Below are 26,176 nucleotides of genomic sequence, written 5' to 3' on the forward strand. Positions count from 1 at the left end.
TTTTTATCCACCTTTAAGTAAACTGAAATTCAAAAGTGTAAAACTTGTTGAATTTATATAAATACTTCAGTAGAAGCTACACATGCAGCATTCTGTGCCACTCTGCAAAATACATAAGGTCTTGAGCAGTCTTTCTTTTTTTCTATCCATATGTTAATGTACAAATTGTTCCTCGGGATCCATAAATGCAATTGAATTTTGGGTTATCTAAATATAATGTTTAACGTGTTTGGATTTAATTAATTCTTTAGGTAGGTAACTTCAGGTAAAATTGGTATTGGCAACTGTTAGAATTTTCTATTTGGTAGATTTTGTTTTGCATGCAGTGAAATTGCCTTTTGCATTGTGGAGCTGTAGCTACTCTTACTTCTTGGGGTTTCTTTATTGCATAGTTTGATAGCAAGTCATTTTACAACTTGTGCTTGTGCTGTGAAGAGAGAAGGGAAAAGCCCTTCAAATTTGTACAGCCACTGTGTTCACGCATTTAATGCCGTAACTTCTGAGTTAATCTTCAGTTCTCCATTTATGCACCTGAAGGTGATGAGACATCAAAAGGCTTGACATAATGGATAAAAATAAATAAGTACATTCATATCAAAGCCACATTATAATTCTTTCTGATGATCATTATTTCCTACTCTACCACACTACAATGTTGCTTGGAGTTTTTCTCTCTTTATTTTGACTATTGCCAAAGATTTTTACTCCAATGAGTTCCTGCTTCCTTCAAACTCCAGGTTAATTTTAATTTCATTTTGCAGCAGCAAGCATCCTAACACTTAAGGTACGAATATGCTTGACAGCCAGCAATGCTGAGAGCAGGTTATGTATGGGCAATTCTTCTGGGACTCAAAGGAGCAGCTGATTTATATATGTGCAATATCCGCAACTCCTTCAAGAAGTCTTAGACCAACATCAGATTCATTATGAGATTCATCTACTCGTTCTTGAAGAACCCCTGGAATTTCTGGTCAGCAGCTCAAACTGAGTCCAGTAGCTCTGAGGGGGATGCATAAATCCAGGACAAAGAAAGAAAGTTCAAATTCTACGCAGGCAAAATTTCTCAGTGCATTAAGAAGTTCTGGCATTTTGGTGAAGAATAGACTGACACGAGCAATCTTTAATGGTCCTACAGAAAAGAGTCTGATGACTCTGTGGGTTTTGCTGTGACACTGCTTTTTTATGTGTTGTACTATGGGAGTGATGGGAAGAGACTGTGGAGATTTGTCCTGTCTACATGGCTTCCACCAGTGCTGTACCAGCCAGGGTACATCACCCCAAAAGCACTGGCATGGACCAGAAGCAAGCTCTTGAATCTCTTGTGTCCCTGGGTTCATGAGAATAAGGTCTACTGGATACTCCTCTGGTAAACCAACCTCTCTTTTCCTTGAGAAGAGCTGTTCTTGTGCCACAGACAAATGATTGAACTCCCTCATCAATTTTATGATTAGGAGAACACTCTTAATGTCTCAGCCACTGACATGCCAGGCCTTTGGGGATATGGATTCCAACAGGCAGATCCCTATGTGCAATAATACACAATTTTATTAACTGCCAGAGGAAGGCAAATTTCCTCCTTCTCCAAAGTCTGAGAAAAAATCCTCATGACCTTTCCTTTTTATAGCTCCTATCTTCCTCTTTCAAATAAGAGAATTATGCTGACATAATCACCTTACATCCAGTTATTTAACATCAAGCAGATGGTTGCTAAAGTTCTTGCATCAGCAATAAGATTTTAATTATTCTTTGGTAACTGTGAACCCTGGCACTAGTAAACCTAGAAAATTATAGCCATTTTCCTCCTTGATGGCAGCTGAAATGTGTTTATGCATCCTTGACACTAAGCAAATATTTTGTTGTTCTTTGGCTTTTTTATTTCCTGCAAATTTGATCTTGACAGTTTTACAACATTAGTGGCATACCAACAAGAAATTTGTCCAATGACATCTGTGCAGTCTGTGGACAGAAAATCTTTGTGGATATAAAAAAAAAAAAATAAGGGATCATTGAAAATACCTAACAGCTGTCCTGTAATCATGGATATCCTTTCCATGTAGTTATGAAACTATTGTTTTCTCCTCTTTTATGCTGTATTAAAAAATAATGGCGACAATAAATACCAAGAAAACAAAGGAACCAAAACCACATTCAGAAACAACATTGTGCAGAGGTGAAAAATAGGAACACAAACTACTTTGCAGTTCTGTAACACAAGTTGAGGCCATGCAGATTTCTGGCTGACAAACTGATGCAAGAGTGGCCATAATCCTATGGTTTATCTCCACCTTTCAGGTACTTATGCACAGCCTTTGTGGGTGTGCCTGACAGGACATTAGACCAGGCATGCTGACCCATCAGTCAGGTCTTCTAATCCAGGCTCCACTCCTGTGTATTGCAGAGGATTTCCTCCATCTGTGCTTGGGGCTGTTTGCCAGGTAGTTTTAAGGCAGTTGTGGAACCATTTTCAACCAATGTCCTGCACCCTAGAACTTGACAGAAGAGCCAGTGACCCAGAGATACCAGAACAGGTCCACACCTTGCATTCCAGAGACTCAAAATGAAAAGTATTGAATATGTGCTGGAACAATGTTACTAATCACCCACTTCTACACTCCATAAAAGTATCTTGGCTTCTTGCAAGCTGGAAAATATAAATATCAGTCTGGATGTTCTGGATGATGGATTCAGCTTTACAGTAATTCCAAATAGTCCAAATATTTTAAGTAATTTGAAACTACTTGGTTATAAAACCAGGCAGTGTCCATGCTCAGTCATTAAAACGTTCTGCTGATGGTTTGACCAGGTTTGCAGATGCAAGTACTGAGTCTTTTTTGCATCTGAAAGATTCTTTAACAATACACCTGATACTGGGTTTCATGAATCCTGCATCCACAGCTGGTGCATTGTTGGCAAGAACTAAACTTGCCCAGACCGCCCTCAGAAAGCTGATTTGAAGGGGTTGTTAAACAACTCATACAGTCTCTGTAATATGTGTGATTACATTGCCTGATTGCTTACTAATTCTTGTTTTGATCTGCAGTGGAGGGATAAGATGGGCACATTAAATGAATGGAAAACCTGTTATTATTAAGGAAAAATTATATTTAAGGAAGATGATAGTTCTGTTTGGCTTTACCTTATCTAAGACCCCAAGCAAGCTAGGAAAAGGGAAGTACATATGTATTTTCCTTCTTGATTTCAAAACATTCAAAATTAATTTTTATACTGAGAGGAACACTTTAAAGAATATAAATCACAATTTTATAAAGACCATGCAGTGGATTTTGTTCTTTAACAATTATTTTTTTAAAAAATTGTAATGCACTTCCAGAACAAGCTGTCTTTTCCCTTTTAGTAGTAAGTAAACAAAATTCTTCTTTAGCAAGTAAGAAAATGGTTGAAGATCTGCTGCTGTGTCTGTAGAAAACTGCTTGAGTGAAAGCGAAGTTCAGCTTATTTTCTTGGAGACTATTTTAACCATAGGATACTTAATTTTAACCTTACCGCTATTAAAAAATGAAGTAAATTAAAAGCATTAAGGAAGTAAATTATGAGCACTAAAAAAAAAAGAAAGTTATTTCAAAAATTTAACCCAATACTGTATCTTTGATTCTGACTAACAAAAATAGGGTTTATCTGTTGTTGCACTTTCTCTCCAGTTTCCTTATGAACAGATTGTGTGGAAACATCCAAATATTTCATGGACAACTTCTGGACTGTCTCTGCTCTCTGGTATTTTGGCAGTCAGTTGTTACAGGCATCATCCAATGCACTACTTACTCACTGGTTCTAGAATATATGCAGATTATTGGTGAGAATTCAAAGTGTTGGACATTTACCTGCCTACAACAATATACATAATCTGTACTTAATTTTAAAAGACTAGAAAAAATAGCAGTTGGTGGAAGTCTGGCATGCTAGAAACACTTTTGCCTCTTTTTGCATTACATGCAGCATGCTATGAAAACATACTTTATTTTTTGAAAGTAAGAATTAAAAGAAATTAATGGTATTAATGGGAAGCTCATGCTACAAAAAAAAAAAAAAAAAGTAGATTTCCTAGAATGTAGAAATAGATAGCAGAAGTAGCTTCTGAATTCAGATTAAACACCATCAGTATTTTAAGAATCTCTACATTATTATTAGAAATCAGAGATACACTTACTTAACTTACAATTTAATATGAATATAAGAATAAAGCAGATATTGTATGAAGCCATCTTTAGGTGAAAATAAGGTTTAGATGCTAAAAATGGGAAATAATGTTCTTAAAAAACCCAAAGTAAATGAAAGGAGCAAATCTTGAATACATAGAAAAAATGTGGGTTTTTTTAGCTTAGATGAAGTAACAAAATTAAAAATTCTTATTATGTGTTATGCCTGCATTAATAAATGCAAAAATGCATTTAAATAAGCTGTTAATTTTCATTGTGCTGTCAAATTTGCCTGCTTGTGAGTGTGATGGAAGCAAATGTGTTCTCAGCCTTCCCAATGGCTAGCAGAGAACACGGATACTTTGCTCTCACTGATGCTTTGGCAGTGCACTGGACTTGCTAAAAGCAGTAACACAAGTCACCAGCTGTGAGAGGAAACTGCCAATGCAATCAACTCAGTTACAGTGAGGTGTTTGAACGGAGTTTTTGTACCACATTAGATGCCCAAAATCAAAACAGCAATAAAAACACCAACTTGGATATGGTCTCATCACAGTTACAGCCAAATGTTGTAGTTGTTTCCATTTGAAAGCTTTTAAGACCTGCCTCTGGATGTACCTGGAAATGTCCTAAGCTGCACCTAAGTCCTGAACTGATCCAGAAGTTCATAGTCCTTCTGGCCTACCAGAATCAAGCTATTAGGGCTCACCCAAAATTTTCTGTGACTGTAAGGAAAATGTCACAAATACATCCCTTTCTTTTTACATCAGCTCTGAGGGATGAGTCTGGTGCCAGTCTTCCATTTGTTCTCTTTTTCCACCAATTAGGACCTTTGTCCCAGTAACCTTCTCAAGAAAACACAACCCCACCTGAAAGCAAACACAATGTCCTACGTGGGATGTCCTCCACCCACTCTAGTTTTGTGGACTACGTTTACAGAGAGAGCAAAATGTAGGAAACACTCTTTTCATGCCTATGTTAAGGTTGCTAACAAAGAGAGGGTTGGGTTCAAGGACTACATATTTGTGTTTCCCACACTGTAGCTGAGAGCAGCTTAAACTCCATTTGTGCAAATAAGAAGAGTATTTGAACCCTACTCTGAAGCACCTATTGCCACATATAGTACAATGAAATTAAACAGAAATAATCCTCCATAACTGTCTTTCATAAAGGAAATTATAATTACAGCTGCAGTGAGAAAGCACATTTCTACATTAAGCCTTGCAGCCACAATTTTCAGGAGATCTGGGGACTCAATTTTCTGTGACAATGAAATACAGAGAATCAGTCCTTAGATCCACTGACTAGGAGAGCTAGGACAAAATTCTTTGCTGCATAAACAGACTTTTATAGCATTTGATGAGAAGTGGTTTACACAAAAAATGCAGAAAACCCCTTGGCTAGGCAGGTTCTCTCCTGAAACTTTTGCAAAGATGCAGACATATAAACTACATAGCTGTGTATCTTAAACAGCTTTACATCATTAAATATTTAAATGAAACAGCTATTGCTCATACTGCTGGTTAACAGGTGTAGGTAACCATTGTTGTTTAACCTTGGAAGGCAACTCAGCACCAGACATCCACTCTCTCACCCTCTCTGCAGTGGAACCGGGGAGAAAATCTGCAGGGTAAAAGTGAGAAAGCTTGGGAGTTCAGATTAAGGCAGTTCAACAGGGAAACTAAAAGCTGTGCTCAGAAGCAAAGCAGAAGAAGGAATTAATTCACTGCTTCCCATCAACAGGGAAATGTTTAGCCATTGCCATGAAAGCAGGACTCCATGACGCAGAAATTTTACTTGGGAAGGCAAATATGGTAACTCCAAACATCCTCCCTTACTCTTTCTTCCCCACAATTTTAGTGCTGATTATGCTGTCATGGGTCATGACATTATGGGTGGGTCATCCTTTTGGTCAGCTGGGATCAGCTGTCACACCTGTGTCCCCTCCCAAATCATGATGCACCCCCTGCTTGCTCACTGGCAGCCCAACTCTCTGTTTTTGAGATGCAGATAAGCGATGGGACAAACAGGCAAGTGAAGCAGATCCAGAGTAAATTCACTGTATATTTATACCTTAAGGTCACCTTCTAGGATCTTAGAGCTATTTTTATATTAAACCAAAACATCTGCTGTTGCTCTTCACCAGCAGGCCACTCCAGGTAAGTCTTTGTGTTCATGATCTTCCGCAGCTTGCAGAACCTCTTGGGAATCGCTTGGCTCTGGATGGGCTCCAGGAGGACGAGAATGGCCGCGTCGTTGTTCTCATCAAAGAGGCGGAAATGCGAGAAGTCCAGCTCGTACTTGCACCACTCGCTCTGCACAAAGTGCTCGGACAGCACAAAGAGCGTCTTGCGGCTCTTCTCAATGGAGTCGATGATGTTGTCCACGATCCACTTGCCGGGCACAAAGTCCCGCTTGTGCAGGCAGAGGCGGAAGGGAGGGCAGGCCTGCTCCAGCTCCCGCACCATGGTGTTCTCCACCCACTCCGAGTCGTTCTCGCTGTAAGAGACAAAAGCGTCGTAGGTGACGTCCTTCGGCGGGGCGCGCTTGGGCTTCCGCTTGGCCTGCAGCCACGCCCACGTCATCCGCAGGTACCAGACCACGTGGTACTTGTAGCCGACGGCCACCAGCAGCAGGATGACCAGGAACATCAGGACGCAGATCAGCGACACCATCAGGGACCTGTGGCACTCCATCAGGGAGAGGTGCACGGCGCCAACCTGCGCCCCTCTCACCGCCAGCGGAGAGTCACACACGTACTTGTCCGGCCACCCCACCAGCACCTGGGCTAGCCTGGCTTCATGCTGGATGAAGGAGAGGAACTCACAGGAGCAGATGAAGTGGTTGTCACTGGCATCCAGCAGCTCCATTCTCCTGAAGGACTCAAACTCCTCCTTGGAGAAACTGTTCAGCTTGTTTCTTCTGACAGACAAGGCCACTAAGTTTGGGATGGGTGCCGCACCCGGCAGGGTCTTCAGCTGGTTTCTCGTGAGGTACAGCTCTTTCAGATTTGACAGCTGCAGTCCAAACTCCTGCAGGTTGTTTCCACTAACATCCAAAACTTCCAGTGATAGAGGAATGCATTTTGTTACTTTAGGAATTTGAGTGCTGGAGAGGTTTAAATATTTCAGGTGTTTTGGCCATGTACAGGCATCTGGAATCTCACCAAAATTATTTTGGCTAATGTCTAAAACAATTAGGTTTCTTAGATGAGACAAACTTTTACTTGTAATCTCTAAGTCACTCAGTGAATTCTGACTTAGATTTAAAGTTTGCAATGACGGCCAACCACCCTGACAGGCTGAATGCTTTAAACTCTGGTCCCCAATCAAGTTTGCACTAAGGTCTAGATATTCTAATGACAGAAGATTTTGGGAAATTCTGCATGGTACCAAAAAAACCTTGGTGTTTTGAACTGTGACCCTCGTAAAAAGAGATAGTAAATCTTCCACAGCCGTAAGATCTGTAAACAAGTAAAATTCTTCTATAGATAAATTCTTTATTGTTAAAACTCTAAGTGTCTGTGATTGATTTGCTTGAATTTGCATTTTCCATTGTCCAGTTCCCAAGAGTCTACAGTCTATCAGCTCCAGCTCCACTAATTTTGGCATACCTTCTAAAATGCTGACAATCTCAGGAACAGTAGCATCTGTTAGTAAGGTCTGTCTAAAAGAAATTTTCTTTGCAAAAGATGAAGACATGACTCTCAACACTTGCATTTCTGCAGTGATAGTGAATGCTATTCTTCTCACTTCCAGCCAAGTGACAGAGTGCAGACAGTCCTTAACAATTTCTGAGAATATATTAATACTTCTTATGTTTATGATCATATGATTTATCGCCTTAATTGATTTCAAACTTCCCTGCTCATACTGACTGAGATTGCTGCCATCAATCCACAACTTGTGCAGAAGCTCAATGCCCTCAAAGTTCCCTTGCCTTATCACAGAGAACCGTGGGTTGCCCAGGTGGAGAGAGCTCAGGTTCCCCAGGCTAGAAAAGGGGGAGCTCTGCCCCAGGTCTCTGTAGGAGTTGCCTTGAAGGTGGAGGTGCTGGAGTGAAAAAAGGTGCCTAAACCACAGTGGGGACAAGTGAGCCAAGCTGTTATTTGACATGTCCAAGAGCTCCAGTTTCGCCAGGGACTGAAACGAGTCCTCATCTATGGAGCTGATTTGGTTGGACTGCAGCAGCAGGGCTCTCAGGTTCACAGCCTGCTGCAGGTCCTGGGACTGGATGCGCTTTATCCTGTTGTGGGCTAGGTTTAACAGTGTGATTTTGGGTGTGAGTCCCGGGGGAATGAAGTCCAAGCCCATGGAGGAGCAGTTACAAAGCTGACTGGCATCGCATGAAGGACAAGCCTGCTTCAGTGCTTGCTGTTCAGAGAGGTTTGCAGCTAAGACCATGTAGAGGGCCAACACTTGCCAGGTATATGTAGCCATCATATTCCTAAAACATGAAATACAGTCAGAGCAGATGTAAGATGCATAGCTTGTTTTGGAGAAGGTACATTTTGGATAAATCTAAAATACAAATTTTACTGTTCTGTCTTGTTGAAGACACTGTTAATGTATTTGGTTTTAACACAGTTCAGAGTTGAAACAGATTAGTTACTACTCAGATCCTCCTCCTGTTTAGTAAGTAGGCTTCGTGCTTCCATCTCACCTCAGGTCTTTTTCTTCTGTATTTGAATATTATTCTTTATATTAATTTTTTACCACAGGGAGTCTCCTCTACATATTTCAAATCCTGGTTACATCAAGAAGATTCAGCATCTTACAGTAAATTGTAACATTCAGGTTTAATACTTACTTTAAGCATATATCTAATATCTATTCTGACAATGGAAAGAAAAGGAATGCATTTGTTTCAGTCCATTCCTCATTTTATCTGCCTTTTTCTACTCCAATTGTAAATGTCCTGTGAGCAGGGGAACAAACACTTACCTGGATGACTCTCACATTGCCATCAGTCTGATACTTGCTAATGAAATTGAAGCTTGTAAAACTGACCATCGTTTTCTATTGCCTCAACTCTTCCTTTTTACTGCCACATCCTTCTCCTCTGCCAGCGCCTTTTTCTGCTTTTTTGCATCTGTTTGGCTTCTCTTGGATTATTGCAGTCTAGAAGACCAGAAGCAGGCTGTGGGGCTGGAAAAAGCTATCTAGTCCAGTCAGATGATCTGATCTGAGCCCCTGTTTCTTCCCTGTGGCATGGCCTCATCTCTCTGCCACAGCCTGCTTCTGGTCTTCTGGACTGCAATAATCCAAGAGAAGCCACACAGATGTGGATCCTGTGTCCCTCCACTTTCCTCTCACAGTTTTCATAATGATGATTTAGCATGGCTTTTTTTGTTACAGAACTTCTTGCAATATCCAGCTTGTCTTTACACCCAACAAGATGCCTTTAGCTCCTCTGAGTGCTAAATGCCTTTAGCTTCTGAGGAGCTAGAAAAACAGTGTTTCAAGCCTAAGCAAGGTCTTTTCTCTTTAAAACCTTTATTGCATGTTGAAATATAACCTTTCTTGACAAAGATCAAAGAGCATTTTTAAAATGTAATTTTCCCCAGCGTGCCACAAACCCCACCTGCCTCAGTAGGTATCTTACTGAGGGTGGAAAGAGTGAACAATCCCCAAAGACTCCAATCAATGAGTTCACAAAATCATTGTGGGCTCTCTATCAGGTTAATTGGGTTAGATTGTTTCCTTGTGAACCGCTTTCTCCCTCAGTCATCCCATGGAGACTCTGTGCAGAAGATACACTCTGAATTCATATTCTGATTTGTTTTACAGTAACTGACCCACGTATACAAGTCAATACAGAGAAGTCACACCCTTCCAGTTGCAGTATTTTTAGTCATAATTGCTTAAGATTATCCAAAATGGGCAGAATTGACTGAGATGATTTGGGCATATGGGGAGGGGAGGAAAAGTTAAGGATTATTTTTTCAGTCTTTCGATCTCTTCCCACCCACAGGACTATAAACATTTTGACCCCTTGTGTTACTTTCCTTTTATCTCTCACTGTCTCTAATGTAGAGCTTTGCATTTTGAAGGACAAGGTTCTCTTCCCTCTCTTTAGATGTCCACAGCTCAACTGGGACATCCACCATGTCCTCCAAGGTCAATGAAGAGAAAGAACATTTTTAGGAGCAATTAATATCATGTGTCTTGGACACCCAGTTTAAGATGTGATGACTCCAAGAGAAATTATCCCATTTCCTTAAAATAGAGTACCACACTTTAGATACCTAGATATTTGTCCACGTGAATCCCAAACAAAAGATTCTGGTCTGTAGTTAGACTCATCTGCTGTCCAGATGAGGCTCTTTTGCAGGGCTTTTTGGTCTCCCAAGAGTAACTGGATAATGCTGTGCTGCAGGCTAAAGGAGTAAATCCTAGAGTAGCGTGAGTTTCACTAGCAACAGATTTAGATGGTATTTTTAAAGTTGTCATCAAAACACTTACTTTTAGAAAATGAAACAACCAGGCAACCTGATCAATCAAAATCTGTCTGTAGGCAGGTTATTTATAGAGGGAAAATTGGCAGCACACAAGGGAACTGGGCAGGTACTGCACAGGAAATACCAGCAGAGCCTAATGGCTCTCCACCTTACCAGCCTAAAACCATCCAGGGACTGCAGGACTGAACTGTATTCAGGATTCTTACTTTCCAGTTTTTTGGTCATCTGTAATCTGAACAGACACTCAGAGGAATCCCATTCCCACCCTCACTCACTTTCAGCCATTTTCTTCCCCTTCCAATTCCTGTCTAATGATTCTGCTTGAGACCCTGACTTACAAGGTCATTTCTGGCCTCTCCACACCCACTCAGACATATAGCCACAGTCCATGATATCACTGCCCTATCAAGAAATCACTTCTCCCTGTTGTGCTGAGAACGAAAAAGCCACAGCAAGAAAACTAAACTGAAATGCAACTAAAAATACATAAACTTGCACAGATGCCTTTATTCCATAAGGTGCTGTGATGAACCAGGCATTCAAAATGTTTCTGAGTTATGGAAAAAGGGTCCAAGCCATCAGACGTGCTCAAGGCTATTTTCCCTGGCTCGCATGAGTAGAAGTATTTGAGGAAATATGCACACATTCTTAAACAAAACCATGACTGACAACAGAATGAGGTTCTATAAATGCTCACAAATGGGGAAGGCTAATGTAAGGGCTAAAATAAAGCATGGCAATAGTGTGCAAATTGATTCTAGCCTGGGGAGGGCTACCAGCTAAATGTGGGCTGGTAAATTTGAGCAGTGCTATGGAGCCTGCAGAAGGAGGGCCACTGCTTGGTGAAGATGTCGAACCACAAGCAGAGTGGGGAAAGCTGCTGCTCTCCACCTGGCAGTGTGGGTTGCCCATGTCCTAGTTCTCACCTCCCAGCACTGAACTAACAGCACGTATGCGCAGCCACACATCTGTGCACACACACACAGCCATGCCTCTGCTTGTTTCTGACATGAAGGATGTGAAGCCAGTCAGAGTTAGATGAGGAGGCAGCTGATATCCTGAGGCCATCGTTCAGTGACCTCTTTTCTGGTTGTATTCCTTGAAATCAAGGTATCCCACTTTATTGCCAGCCTTCCCTGGGCAGTTGGTATCAACACCCAGGTGAGACTACATACAAATAGGACAAAGTGCATACAAGGCACCCTCCCATGTGAAAACTGAGCAGAAATGGCACAGTCTGACCCAGTTTGTCTCTCTTTCATTTGCTGCTTTCCTCTCTCCCATTTCCCAGAGGACATTGGTCTCATCAGCATGGCACAGCTCTGCAGGAGAACCTTCCTTTGCTGACTGCCTGCCATCCATCCCTGCCAGATGCCTATGATTGCACCTTCCTGCTCTACTTCTCTTGGCAGCCAGAAATCCATCCCCACCCCACCCTCCTTTTCAGCAGCCTTGAGCACCCTGAACCCCCCATGCAGAGCAGGATTGGTGGCAGAGATTAGGTTGCTTCTTCTCAAGGCCCCCTGTTTGCTTCTTGCTCTGGCATTGCAGCTCCGCTGTCTTTCCCTGCATTTCCAGCCTTCATCCACCTGAAAACTTACCTCTGTGCTGAAAAGATTCCCAGAGATGCCACCTGCAGCTCCAGTGCCGGCATGCCAGTTAACCTATGTTGTGTTTCATCTCTCTCTTGCTGATCATTCTTTGCCCAGCTTCCCCTCAGGCTGCCGTTTCATTTCCACTTCACCTCTCAACCTCGACAATGTAAGCGGGGGAATTCCCACCTGGGTGATCTGATTGGCTGAACTGCTCTGATAAGAGCAGTAACACTATCAATCCTTTTAAATGTGCCAACACACAAAAGTCTGGCCCTATGGTAAGAGTGTACTGGGTGAAAACTAAGGCTTCTCTCACATCTCTCTTTGGCCTCTCTTTGTAATGACTGGCAAGATTTATTTCCCTTCGTACCTCTAGACACATGTTTCTCCTAATTTATTTTATCAGCACTCAGTTTTTGATCTCGGATGATTCACTCATCACCTTCCTGAACTTCAGCCTTGATTAAACCATGAGCTATATTTCTCCAAGAGAGTTAATAGAAAAATTGCTTCATAGCAGACTTTGGACTAACCCTGGAGATAACATTGTAACAGGAAAACAGAACTGAAAGTGGTTTTTGCAGGCGGCACCTACAGAAATTATCTCGTGTAGACAGATGTAAACATACACACAGAAGAGTGTGAATAGATACATATTTATCAAACCACATACACACATATATATATACACGAAGATGTATAAATATAGCACCAGAAAATATACGCAAATTTTGCTATTTTTCAAATACTCAGTCAGCTCATATGCCAAGCCTTTAGTATTTCACCACAAAATAATTGCACAGCTAAAATTTTATCAAAATCTAGACTCTCCTGTACTTAAACTCCAGCAAAACAAGCAAACAGGAACAAGAAAATGTTAAGCTAGAGAAACCACAACTAACTTAATCCCTCAGAGACAATTTTAGGTTCCCAAAAGAACCTTTAAAACACAAGAAATCCAAGCACTCAGTGTGGGACTACCTACCTTAATATAAGCTTCTGTATCTACCTGCTTGTCAAGACTTCCTTTGTAACCAGTGAAGAGCAATGTGATAATTCTAGGAGATTCCACACACTATGGTAGTTTTAGGAGATACCTCACACTGAAACAAAGAGATGAACTGCCTCGTATCCCTGTGATATTTTTCACCAACTACAAAAGGAAGTAGAGCTGTAAGGCTTCATGGCCCAGTGATTACATAAATATGCTCTGCAAAGCAGAAGAGCAAAACTAAGAACTGAGGCAGTCTGCAACACTATCTAGCCCACACATTAGAAACACAGTCTCACACCCAAGAATAGAAGGCTTCAGCTGTTTCTGTAGGTAGGTAGAAAGGAAAGTGGTGGTGATCATGAAGAAAAAAATCAAGAATTCCGAGGAAGATATGGACACTGGCTGTTGTGGTTTGACATTTGTCAAATTTAGTTTATCAGCTGAGAGATAGGATTTTGGGAGAAAAAGGTAAAACAGGCACAACTTAAAAGTAAGAACAGATAGATTTTATTAATACACACTAAAGAAAAAGAGAAGAGAAAAAAAAAATTGAGACCTGCTGAAACATTCAAACACCTTCCCCCCCCACCCCCCCCAATTGTTTACTTTTTCACACACTACAGAGAGAAAACTATGATTTTCAGTCAGTTGCCACCATTTAAACACGATTCTACATCACCTTGGGAGAGGAGCCTCTCTAGGGTTATGGGGAACACGCCACAAGAAAAAAAATCTATTGGCTTTCAGAGATCTGCAATCGCCTGGAATTTTTGCAGATTCTGTGCAGTCTCACCCATATTACAGCTTTCCACCCTGATCATGGGCTTCTACTCATGGACTTCTACTTGTGTTTGGGGTATCATTTTAAGAATGCTTTTCTAGTACAAAAGAGGGATTCTCTTCCATTTCTAAATTCACTTCTCTCTCAAAAGAAATAGAGACCTCCTTATTCTTTCCCAGGAGCTGGGGACATATTCTAATCAAAATTCTTAATTAAAACCCATGTATATCAATACACACAACCCTTTGGCTAGAACTTGCATTCCCCCAAGCAACATTAGGATATTACAAAAACAGTCCATTTCTCCATAATTCACATCTAGAAATGTCCACTTCCTCCATCCCATCTTCAAAATAGTCTTTCTCAGTTCTTTCACTGACTTTTTCTCAATGCTCTCTCTCTCTACATTTCAAATGTTTTCCACAGAGGAAGGAAAAGGGTTAAAGTCTTTGCTCAGAGTTTTTCTTCTTCAGCAGACTCAAGGCCACAGATGATGGTCAGGAGAGAGGAAGGGAAAGTGCATGCTCAGGAACATTGATAGACGAAATCTCCTCTACCCCTGGTCAGACCCTGAGTGACCCAAACTCGAATCAGCTTCCTGGGGCTCCGGAGAAAAGTTCTTAAAAGTCTCTCCTCCTTCGGACCAGCGGCTCTGGCAACCAAGGCCCAGAGCATGGCCACCGTGGTCCTGGCGCAGGGCCAGAGTGCTGGTCTGCAGTCCTCCTCCTCCTCTCCCCATCAGAGGGGCCGGGAGGGGACACAGGGGACACGGCCAGCCCTGGCTGCTGTCCCACAGGCAGGGCGCCCCCCGAGACCCAGCAGGCCTGGCCCCGGGGGGACCAGCCCGACCCCGACCCATGAGGTGATGTGACCTTCTTGATGACCAGAAAAAGAAAGAGACTGAGTCACCTGAAAGATTGTAATTTAAGGCTGTGTTTCCAGAGGAATAGAAACACTCCCATTCGTCAGCCAACCTGTCACTCACAATCTATGCTAAACCACCACACTGGCAAAAACTGATTGATGCCCGTGGCTTTTAATTTCATTTGCAAATTCCAATGGCATTGTTAGAAAGCAGTAGGGCATAGTGCTAACAGGAAGTACAGAAATACCCCACACAGCAAAATGTATTTAGAAAAGTATATCAAGTCCAATAGGGTTTCCAAATATAATAGCTATAGGCAGGGACTTTTGAAGACCAGAGTATCAAACCACTGGAAAGTCAAAATCAGGCCTTTTCCAGTAGGTAAAACAACAATTATCTCTATACACAACAAAGCCAGTTGTAGTAACAAAGAATAATAAGAAAGAAAAGATACGTAGCAGTAGGAAACAGTGATATACAGCCTTTTGTGGAAATATGTTGAAATGAGGGCTGCTGACTTCTACGACTTTAAGGCCCTTTTCAAGTTTTCCCAAAACATCTGCTGTTGCTCTTCACCAGCAGGCCACTCCAGGTAAGTCTTTGTGTTCATGATCTTCCGCAGCTTGCAGAACCTCTTGGGAATCGCTTGGCTCTGGATGGGCTCCAGGAGGACGAGAATGGCCGCGTCGTTGTTCTCATCAAAGAGGCGGAAATGCGAGAAGTCCAGCTCGTACTTGCACCACTCGCTCTGCACAAAGTGCTCGGACAGCACAAAGAGCGTCTTGCGGCTCTTCTCAATGGAGTCGATGATGTTGTCCACGATCCACTTGCCGGGCACAAAGTCCCGCTTGTGCAGGCAGAGGCGGAAGGGAGGGCAGGCCTGCTCCAGCTCCCGCACCATGGTGTTCTCCACCCACTCCGAGTCGTTCTCGCTGTAAGAGACAAAAGCGTCGTAGGTGACGTCCTTCGGCGGGGCGCGCTTGGGCTTCCGCTTGGCCTGCAGCCACGCCCACGTCATCCGCAGGTACCAGACCACGTGGTACTTGTAGCCGACGGCCACCAGCAGCAGGATGACCAGGAACATCAGGACGCAGATCAGCGACACCATCAGGGACCTGTGGCACTCCATCAGGGAGAGGTGCACGGCGCCAACCTGCGCCCCTCTCACCGCCAGCGGAGAGTCACACACGTACTTGTCCGGCCACCCCACCAGCACCTGGGCTAGCCTGGCTTCATGCTGGATGAAGGAGAGGAACTCACAGGAGCAGATGAAGTGGTTGTCACTGGCATCCAGCAGCTCCATTCTCCTGAAGGACTCAAACTCCTCCTTGGAGAAACTGTTCAGCTTGTTTCTTCTGACAGACAAGGCCACTAAGTTTGGGAGGGGTGCCGCACCCGGCAGGGTCTTCAGCTGGTTTCTCGTGAGGTACAGCTCTTTCAGATTTGACAGCTGCAGTCCAAACTCCTGCAGGTTGTTTCCACTAACATCCAAAACTTCCAGTGATAGAGGAATGCATTTTGTTACTTTGGGAATTTGAGTGCTGGAGAGGTTTAAATATTTCAGGTGTTTTGGCCATGTACAGGCATCTGGAATCTCACCAAAATTATTTTGGCTAATGTCAAGATTATTTAGTGTGGGTAGACGAGATGTATAATTTGCAGTCTTTTCCAGAGATTTTAGAGAGTTCTGACTTAGATTTAAAGTTTGCAGTGAAGGCCAGGAACCTTCACAGATTGTCTCATCTAAACGATTATTTACAAGCAAATTATCATGAAAGTCCAGATACAGAAGTGATAAAAAATATCTTGCGAGCTTGCATGGTACCATGAAAACATTAGAGCTTGTAATAGTGAGTCTTTTTAGATTGGTTATTTGTGACTCCATACCTTCCAGGTCAATAAACAAATGAAAATTCTGAATCAATACCTTTTTTATCGTTATTGTTTCAACAAAACTTTGTCCACTCCTTGTAATTTCTTCAGTGTTCCATATTCCCTGCCCCTCAAGCACACAATTGATTGCCTCTAACACTTTCAAAGAGGTGATTTCTTTCAGTAACACTAATGCTCTGCTAAGACTTTGATCTGTGAAGAAAGCTTCTTTAAATGTAAGTTTTTGTATCCTAAAAGGACTTGTAGAATTCTGCACCAAGCTTTTTTTTAGAACTGGTAATTTGATTTCTGTCACTTCCAGCCAAGTGACAGAGTGCAGACAGTCCCTAACAATTTCTGAGAATATATTAATACTTCTTATGTTTATGATCATATGATTTATCGCCTTAATTGATTTCAAACTTCCCTGCTCATACTGACTGAGATTGCTGCCATCAATCCACAACTTGTGCAGAAGCTCAATGCCCTCAAAGTTCCCTTGCCTTATCACAGAGAACCGTGGGTTGCCCAGGTGGAGAGAGCTCAGGTTCCCCAGGCTAGAAAAGGGGGAGCTCTGCCCCAGGTCTCTGTAGGAATTGCCTTGAAGGTGGAGGTGCTGGAGTGAAAAAAGGTGCCTAAACCACAGTGGGGACAAGTGAGCCAAGCTGTTATTTGACAAGTCCAAGAGCTCCAGTTTCGCCAGGGACTGAAACGAGTCCTCATCTATGGAGCTGATTTGGTTGGACTGCAGCAGCAGGGCTCTCAGGTTCACAGCCTGCTGCAGGTCCTGGGACTGGATGCGCTTTATCCTGTTGTGGGCTAGGTTTAACAGTGTGATTTTGGGTGTGAGTCCCAGAGGAATGAAGTCCAAGCCCATGGAGGAGCAGCTACAAAGCTGACTGGCATCGCATGAAGGACAAGCCTGCTTCAGTCCTTGCTGTTCAGAGAGGTTTGCAGCTAAGACCATGTAGAGGGCCAACACTTGCCAGGTGTGTGTAGTTCTTGATTTGGGTTTTGCTTGGATGGACATTTTGCTGCAGGAAACATAAAAAAAAGAAGATAGGGTCAAATTTTAGTTTTGAACAGCAGCTAAAAACTCTTAAAATCCTGCACCATTTTATTAGTAATCTCAGATTAATTTTTTTATGTTATCCTGTAATGTCAGTTTTCCTCTCCTTCTTGAGTTTCTCAGCCCTGTAACCACAGTGTGTTGCTCATCCCTGGAGTACAGCCAGATCACTTGTCAAGAGCCATAAAGAACCATTACTAGTGTCCCACTTTTTTATATGCACATTGGCTGTGACTCACTTCTTTCATCTCTCACATTATGCCTCCTCTCAGCAAAGAAGCTAGAGCTGGATGTTTCAGCCCCAGTTAGTAGAGGATGGTTAGATCATCAATGATCAGGATGAGGGGATTGAGTGCAGACTCGGTTTGCAGACAACACCAAGTTGGGTGGGAGTGTTGATCTACTGCAGTGTAAGGAGGCTCTACAGAGGGATCCAGATTGGATAGATCCATGGCCTGAGGCCAGTTGTATGAGACTCAACAAAATAAAGTACCATGTGCTGCACTTGGATCACCACAACCCCACACAGCCCTAAACGCCGGGGTCAAAGTGGCTGGAAAGCTTCCCTGGAAAGGACCTGGAGGCACTGGTCAATGGGCCATGAGCCAGCATGTGCGCAGGTGTCTAAGAAGCCCAATGGCATCCTGGCCTATAGCAGGAATAGTGTGACCAACAGGACTAGGGCAGTGATTGTCCCCCTGTACTTGGCACTGGTGAGGCCACACCTCAAATCCTGTGTTCAGTTTTGGGCCTCTCACTTCAAGAAGAACATTGAGGTGCTGGGGCATGTGCAGAGCCAGGTGACAGAGCTGGGGAGGGGTCTAGAATGTAAGTCTTAAGGGAACCAGCTGAGGGAACTATAGTTGTTTAGCCTGGAGAAAAAGGAGGCTCACAGGGGACTTTATCAGTCTCTACAACCACCTGAAATGAGGTTGTAGCAGGGTGGGGTCAGTCTCTTCCAGTTAACACATGATAGGGTAAGAGGAAATGGCCTCAAGTTGCCCCAGTGGAAGTTTAGATTAGATATTAGGAAAAAAAATTCACAGAAAGGGTGGTCAAGCACTGGCACAGGCTGCACAGGGAAGTGGTAGAGTCACCACCCCTGGAGGTATTAAAACGACATACAGATATGGTCGTTAGGGACATAGTATAGTGGTAGGCTTGGCAGTATTTGGTTAATGGTTTGAGTCAATGGTCTTAAGGTCTTTTTAAAGCAAAGGGATTCAGTGATTCTATGATTAAAAACACCCACAGCTCTTGCAGCGTTTAGCCTGCCCATTCTGTATGGCTACATGGCAGGCAGAAGCCCAAACAGACCCTGCTCTCCCTCTCAGCCCTTCCAGTGGGCTGAGGTTTCCAACATCATAAACTTCCCTGGAAAAGATCTGGGGGTCCCCTGCCTCAGGGCTTCTAAAAGCAGAGTCTCACCAGCCTCAGGGCTTCTAAAAGCAGAGCTCCTGCCACACCCTTTTGCACATTGTGTAAGCAACTCACATTCTTTACTGGAAAGGCAGAACAAGCTGATATGTAATGAAGTCTATCAGATTTTCTGTAAAACAACACCAGTAATAGATGGGAGTTGGAGGTTACCATCACCCTATAAACAGTGGATATAATTAGAACAACACTGATTTTAATGTAAAGAAGGGCTGTGTTCCCTGCCATAGGTGCCAAAAACACTCCACCAAGTTCAAACCGTAAACAGTTCCAGTACTGCAGTACCCTTAAACCCTGAGTAAGCAGAGGTTAAGTGCTTACCTTGTGTACTGCATGCTGTGTTTCAGTCTCCTTGTGTCCTGGTCATGGCATCTGAACGGTCATCTCATACCTGCAAACATAACAAAAGCTGGAAATTTTTGGCAGGTCTGATGACATGACAGTCCTGAAGTAAGAAAATATTTCAGCCTCAAAATACTGTTGTCTTTAAACAAAACTTCATGTTCCTAGTTTCCCAGTGTCCTCTAACTACACAATCAGTGAATCATCATACCAGTTTACATCTCTTCTCTCTAGTGGTGGCTCCCCTGAGGAAGTCATGGCTTCTGAAGAGTCCAGGATTGCTCAGCACATATGGCTCACCCTTCACACTCACATTTCAATCAATTCTACTCTTGCTGCTGACTGGGGACACAAAAATGAGAACAGATTGTGGCTGAACTCTCTTCTTTGAAAGAAAAAATTTAGTGTCAGTCAGCTCCTGTTGCTGGAAAGGCTGATGCAACCACTTTGCACAAGACATTCTTTCATAATCACTTCCTCCACTATTAAGTGCAGAAATAGTTCCCAGGCAAAACTGCATTCACCCCCCTGTAGCTCTACTTTTGATACTTTTTGTCTGATAGGCACTGGGGGTTGTTCGCTCTGCTGAGAAAAGAACACTTCAGCACAACCAAGTTATGTAAGTTCTGTAAAATATTATCAATATATAGAGTGATACATATATTATATTAAGTGTTGGAGTCAAGTTATTTAGTTAAGGAGCATACTACAGAAACATTCACCATCCTTTAATTTCCTAGGACACTACAGTCATATGTTGTCAACAGAAAATGAGTAAGAACAGGAATGATATTCTGTCTGAAGCAAAGTATCGCTCTGTAAACATCAAAGGCAATTTTGAGAAAGGAGGTTGATGGTATTCATTTTAACCTGACTGAAGTAATACATAGTTGGTCAAGTAGCCAAGTATTCCCTTGAATAAAGGGGCAGAGAGTTGTCCTACCAGCTCTGAAAGGGAAGTCCATTAAATTCCAACACTAACATTCCTATTGCAGATACCATTTTTGTCTGTGTTCAGAAATGGTCACATTTTGCTGCCCTCTTGCACCAAGAAATACCTGCCTGAGAGCAGACTGATTCCTGCCACATGTCAGAGGACCCACAGCAGCATCTGTGTGATCAACGATGGCAAAGCCCACGGAGAGCCCAAATGCACTTCATAGCAACCTTCAGTCCCACTGCACTGACATTAGCATTGCACTTATATCAAGACATAAAGAAATTGAAATACTGAGATACTCTTGTATTTTCTGTCTACTGCAGGGGATAGCGGATAAACATAACATTGTAAAATAGAGGCAAAGCAGCTGTGGGGCAGAACAGAGAAGGGAAATACTCTTAAGTGAATGGATGTCATCAACTTCCCCAAAGCCACCTCTTTCCTCTAGATATTCTCAGCTGAAATGGTTCTTGTTCCTCATTAGGGAAGACTTCAGTTTTCAAAATATTAACTCTGGGTTCAATGAGACTTGTTACTGTATATTTTTGTCTTCAAAATTGCACCTCCCTCATACAATAAATTTTAGTTTGGGAAGAGTTTTGGAGAAGACCATGTACATAATTCAGTGTGAAATGGGCACACTCTTCTATCTGTTATAGCTTCATCACCACACATTTGTGGAGAATTGAGGTAAGCACCAGCTGTTTTTTCAGAAGAGACCACTATCTTCTAACATCCAGGCTCAGCCACTCTGAACACAGATGGATCTACCCTGGGCCAGGTTTCTGGTTTCTCTCAGAAAGAGAGGACTGGTGTGACCATGCCACAGTTCACAAACCAAGCAGTCCATTTCAGCAAGCTGCTTAAAATGCCAAGAAATGGGGATGATTGTAAGGGTTTATCACATTATCCAGACTCAGGAAGGTTTGAGACTGAGCATAAATACTCTCCACAAGCTGCTCCACAGACAAGGTATCAGCCACCTGCCTCCCAGAGTATTAGCTTTCAAACTGAGCTGCAACATAGCTCAAAACAACTTCTGAAATCAAAGACTCTAAAGCAGGAGAAAGCTGCTCTCTTTTAAGATGAGAATACTCTTCAACTGCTTTTTCTCCACGGTAACTGCATGTTTAGCATTGAAGAAAGTGCACCTTGTAGGTGCTTTCTCTCCTCTTCCAAGTTTAAGCTATGATTAACCTTCCTCTTTTATACTGTTTAAAACAAGTCACATGCCTTACCCTACGGTACGTTTTCCTAAGAGAAGCCCATGGATCTGCAACAAGCCTGTTCTTTTGTAACTGCAGATGTTCCAAGCAGAGGCACCACACAAGGCTTTACCAGCAGGTAGCTGGGAATAAGATAGAGATGTGGTTATTATTTTTGAAGCTGTCTTACTTTCAGTGTTCCTGTTTATCTAACAGCAGCACAAGCAGTACCCAAACTGGGTGTGATGCACTCTTCAAGTGCTTCCCGTTCCCAGTCTCACACGGAAGGATCCTGCAGCCCCTCCTTTCTCTCTTCCTGCATGTCAGTGTCCACACTGAGAGCTGTCTGTTGCTTTTCTGCTGAGAAAGGACAAGCGGGCAATGCAGAAAGGACCCCAACCTGGGCAACACCCTACCCCAGATTGCTGCCTCAAAGAAAAAGCAGAAGCAGTAGAAAGGGGAGGGAGGCATGAATCCATTGACCAGCCTGTGACATAAGCAGAAAGCACGCTTTCCAAATCCTTGTACACAGCACAAAACTGCTTCCTCATACTTACTTACCACTGGTTACCAGGATGTGTCAGCATGTCAGCTTGGTTGCAACACTGCCAGGCAGGCTGAACCTGGGATGTTCTTACCCTAAGTGTCCCCAGAAAAGGATGGAAGAGAAAAGCCAAAAGTCCAATCTGTCCTTGCAGTCTTTGGAGCAGAAGGTATAATACTCATGAAATTGAAAGCAGAATCACTTGGCATCCTTTCATGGTCCTGGAACAGATTCTTTGTGTGCAGTGCTGGTGCCTGTGCTTTAATCTGTGTTGCAGGGCTTCAGGTATTCATCTTGAAGCTACAACAGAAAGGTACATGATAACGAAAAGTAAACCATTTTAACTTTGTTATGTTCTGTATCAGGCCTACCCTGCCAGCTGCTTAATCCCCTGGTCTGACCTTCAGACTGGAAGTTTAAATGCAAAGGACCCGATTACCTTTGTTTTTCTTCTGGGCAATGCTCACCCTGCAGTTGTGGCAGAGCATGATAATGATGTATAACTGGTTAGTCATTCAGCAGACAGCCTACAGCACTGCCTCTGCCAAGGAAGCAGAGCTGTGGATTTATTTTTGTCATATTCTTTCTGAAAGCATTCAGTCAGAAAAACACAACACTGATTTGCTACCTTAACTGAGGAGCATCTTGCAGGGAAGTTTGCAGGCTCAGACACAAAAGCATATCTTAATGATATAGGAAGTTTCATTTTTCTAGAATAGTTGTAACAGCATGAACTCAACAAGAGAAAACATAATTTCTGCCAAAATATTTCTGATGAGTTCTTGACTCCCAAGGAAATTGCATCAACAGGAAATGCAAGGCAAAGCTGGACAACGCAGCTCCATTCTTACTTGGCCCCTTAGGTACAGTGAAAAATCTTTTTTTCTGACAGCAATATTAGAATATACGCAGCAAATACATATTTTCCAGTAATACACAGTAAAAAAAAGGGCAAGTTTTGATACACTATTCTGAAGACAACCATGCTAAACACACAAAATTCTGTTATCATGACACAGATTTGTTACTCCAAAATGGGAGCTCTGAGACAACTCATATGGAACAGGCCCCACAATCATTGCTGCTTGTTTCCCCAGCCAGCATGGGGCTGGACACCAATCAGTTGTGCTGATGAGTAGCTCAGCCACACACAAATGCTAGTCACTCAGTGGGACCAATGGGACCCATGTCTGGCATGAGGCTTCCTGGAATGCTGCAGAGAGAAAGGCAAAATATAAAGTTGATACCAGCAACTGATGATCTCCCTTGATGCACATGTGGGAGAGGTCTGTCTGGAAATATATCCAGTTGAGTTCAACTTCCTTTAAGCACCACCCAGATCTTTCTGCATCCCTGTGAAAGGGGTCCATCTCCCAGAGAAGGTGCAGGGATGGGAACCATGCATGGAGAGGGGTGACCAAGACCCATGCTGCTCAGAGCAGCCTTGACCTCAGCTTTTCTGACAGACCAGCTTGGCTGCAACAGCCCTTATACTTGTCATATTCACAACCCTGGACCTCTACAGGTGTGCCAGAAGGAGAGCCTAATCAGGTTGTAGGACTCAGAAACCTGAAACACACACATGTGGTACTGGACCTCAGAGTTCAGCTCAAATTTACTTGAGCAGATAGGCTCCCAGCTTGCTGCCCGGGGGATACATCCCCTAAAAACAGACATAATCTGGAAATAATATTTTCTTTTAAAATATTTTCTACAATTTTCATAATGTTGATTGGTTCAGCATTATCAATGTGTAAAGGTGGTTCTTAAGATTTTTTTAGAGATCTTTAGGAAATACTTCTGTGTAGCTTTCCCAGGTACCACTCCCAGAGTGTTTTGAAGGACTTTTTTCCTTTGCTCTACATCTATCTCACTCTTTTATTCAATTTGCTTTGCTGTATCCCAGACTCTATGACAGAGGTTATCTCCTATGGACTGCCCAGAATGGTATTTGGACACCTAAGTCATATTTCCAGTCTTTTAAAAAAGAGGTGTCTTTCCTGTTTCCAAACAAAATTTTACATGTTTTTGGACAGAGCCACAAACACTTCATGGCTATGGGCTCCCAGCACAAGCTGCACTACCAGGGAGGCAGGATCGGGAAGAGAGAGGAATGGGATCTCTTATTCTCACTGTTTGGACCGCTTCTGCTTCATTCCATCTCACCAGGAGAGAAAATACCCTGTCACGGCCCACCGGCTGCAAGTCATCACTAGCAGGCTGTTGTGAGGAAGTTGGAGTTTAACATCCTGGCACCGGAATTTCCCATAAGGAGGAAAAAAGCTTCGCTCAGCTCCAACTAAAAGCTCCTTCAAGAGAGACTGGGCAAAGAGACATGCATGTTGGTGCATTCCAGTGTGGGAAAGTCCAGCAAACCTTGTCTTGCCTCATTCAGAGGAATGCATGGACATATTTTGTGCTTATGCCTATCTAGTGCTAGTAGGCTGAAAAGAATGTTTTCTTTTTCCTGTTTTGTTTTGGTTTTTGTTTCTTGGGAGTTTTTTAATGGAAGGGAAACATTCCTGGGAATAGGATTAAGTCATTGCAGAACCAACAAGAGTTTGTTTTCTGTATGGAGGTGGAAAGTACTTTGCTGGGATGCAGAGATACATATTTAACTGCTTGCTATACAATAGAAAAAAAATTGTGTTTAACAGTTGGGCAAGAATCTGAGCAGGAAATGAAGCAGATCATTATCATGTACAATAAAAATATCACGATTTTTGTATTTGTTCCAAAAAAGATAATGCCAGGATGTATTTTGCACAGGTAGTTCAGGCTTTGCATTCAGGCACTGACTTCCTCTGTATCTGATGCCATGAAATATTTGACACATGACAGTGGATTTCAGAAAGAGAATACTTCAATTGGAAAAGCTGAAGTTTTCTCTTCCTGAAATTTCAGAAGTCAATTCCTAATCTATTTTCCTCAGCTATTCAAGACATCAGACATTCTGTCTTTAGTGGAGCTGCTTTTCTGGATTTATAGCCTATCAAAACTCCATATTTTTTAAAAACACTTAAGTATCTAAGGTACTGTTTCCTAGGATTTTTTCACTCACTGAAAAAATGACACATTTTGTGAGTCTCTTGCAGGGATAGTTTCTATTGTCTTCTTTTGCAATGGTATAATTTTTTAAACAAACTTCTTAGAAGCTTGACTTCAACTAAGTTGTAAACATGCATGAAAACATAATTTTTACTGAAAATGGAAAGCCTGATCGTAAAAAGATGTCAGTAAGTATTTTAAAAGTGTGTGTGGTTTCTGATAGGGCCATCAAGCCATCTTCAAATAATAAATTATGTCTAATATTGGACAGTTCTCTGACTTTCTGTATTTGAACAAGATGGAAAACAGACAGCCCAAGCTGATTTTCAAGCATACATTCAGCTATTTTGATCATTCCATCTAAATTATCCTCAGATTGCATTTCTTCCTCTTCTGTACGTTTTCTTGACTGTAGCAGTACCAGGTTAGTAATGACAGGCTCAGAAAAGACCATGTAGCTTGTGTCCGTGCTGCCAGATGCCTTTTTGTCTTTATCACAGTATCTACAGAAAGAAATACACCATACTAGATGATCAGCTTCAAAACCAAGGCATTTTCTACTGCTGTGAAATACCTATATTTACGAACTTTGAGCTGAATGCCTCTCTAACATCTACTTTCCACCTCCATACAGAAAGTTACAGGGAATGCCGGGAAAACCATGGCAGTGCTGAGGCAATGCAAGAGAGGGTTGTAGCAATGCCAAAACGACTTGTCTATATCTCAGTAAGTATAGAAAGCATTGTAATTCATGCTTTCAATTAATTTGGTCTGCATTTCACAGCTTTTGGACAGAAGACTAGTTAAAGGAAGAGGAATCAAAGAAAATACAGGTAAAAATCCAGCAAACAACAACCAAATTCCATCTCC

The 26,176-nt window shown here is 42.4% G+C and overlaps 2 protein-coding genes across 3 annotated transcripts; both read right to left on the minus strand.

The window, feature by feature from the left end:
* Positions 1 to 6,205: 6,205 nt before the first annotated feature.
* TLR2 (toll like receptor 2) lies at positions 6,206 to 8,848 on the minus strand. Its single transcript, XM_066317679.1, has one exon. It carries the CDS (start codon positions 8,594 to 8,596, stop codon positions 6,242 to 6,244), a length of 2,355 nt encoding a protein of 784 aa, XP_066173776.1. The 5' UTR covers positions 8,597 to 8,848; the 3' UTR covers positions 6,206 to 6,241.
* Positions 8,849 to 13,687: 4,839 nt separating this feature from the next.
* LOC136360439 (toll-like receptor 2 type-1) lies at positions 13,688 to 19,976 on the minus strand. Of its 2 annotated transcripts, none has more exons than XM_066317680.1 (3): positions 19,781 to 19,976; positions 19,549 to 19,618; positions 13,688 to 17,755 (listed from the first exon to the last, which is right to left on the minus strand). In XM_066317680.1, the coding sequence occupies exons 2-3, from the start codon at positions 19,560 to 19,562 to the stop codon at positions 15,370 to 15,372; spliced, it is 2,400 nt and encodes a 799-aa protein (XP_066173777.1). In that variant the 5' UTR covers positions 19,563 to 19,618; positions 19,781 to 19,976; the 3' UTR covers positions 13,688 to 15,369. The 2 variants fall into 2 exon arrangements, with proteins under 2 accessions (XP_066173777.1, XP_066173778.1); XM_066317681.1 differs by having other exon boundaries at positions 19,883 to 19,955.
* Between the last annotated feature and the right edge of the window lie 6,200 nt (positions 19,977 to 26,176).

Source organism: Sylvia atricapilla, chromosome 4 (genome assembly GCF_009819655.1).
Source record: "Sylvia atricapilla isolate bSylAtr1 chromosome 4, bSylAtr1.pri, whole genome shotgun sequence".
Classification (NCBI taxonomy): domain Eukaryota; kingdom Metazoa; phylum Chordata; class Aves; order Passeriformes; family Sylviidae; genus Sylvia; species Sylvia atricapilla.

Excerpts from the sequence above, each read along its gene's own strand:
- TLR2 (XM_066317679.1), bottom strand. The coding sequence starts at position 8,596 with ATGATGGCTACATATACCTGGCAAGTGTTGGCCCTCTACATGGTCTTA.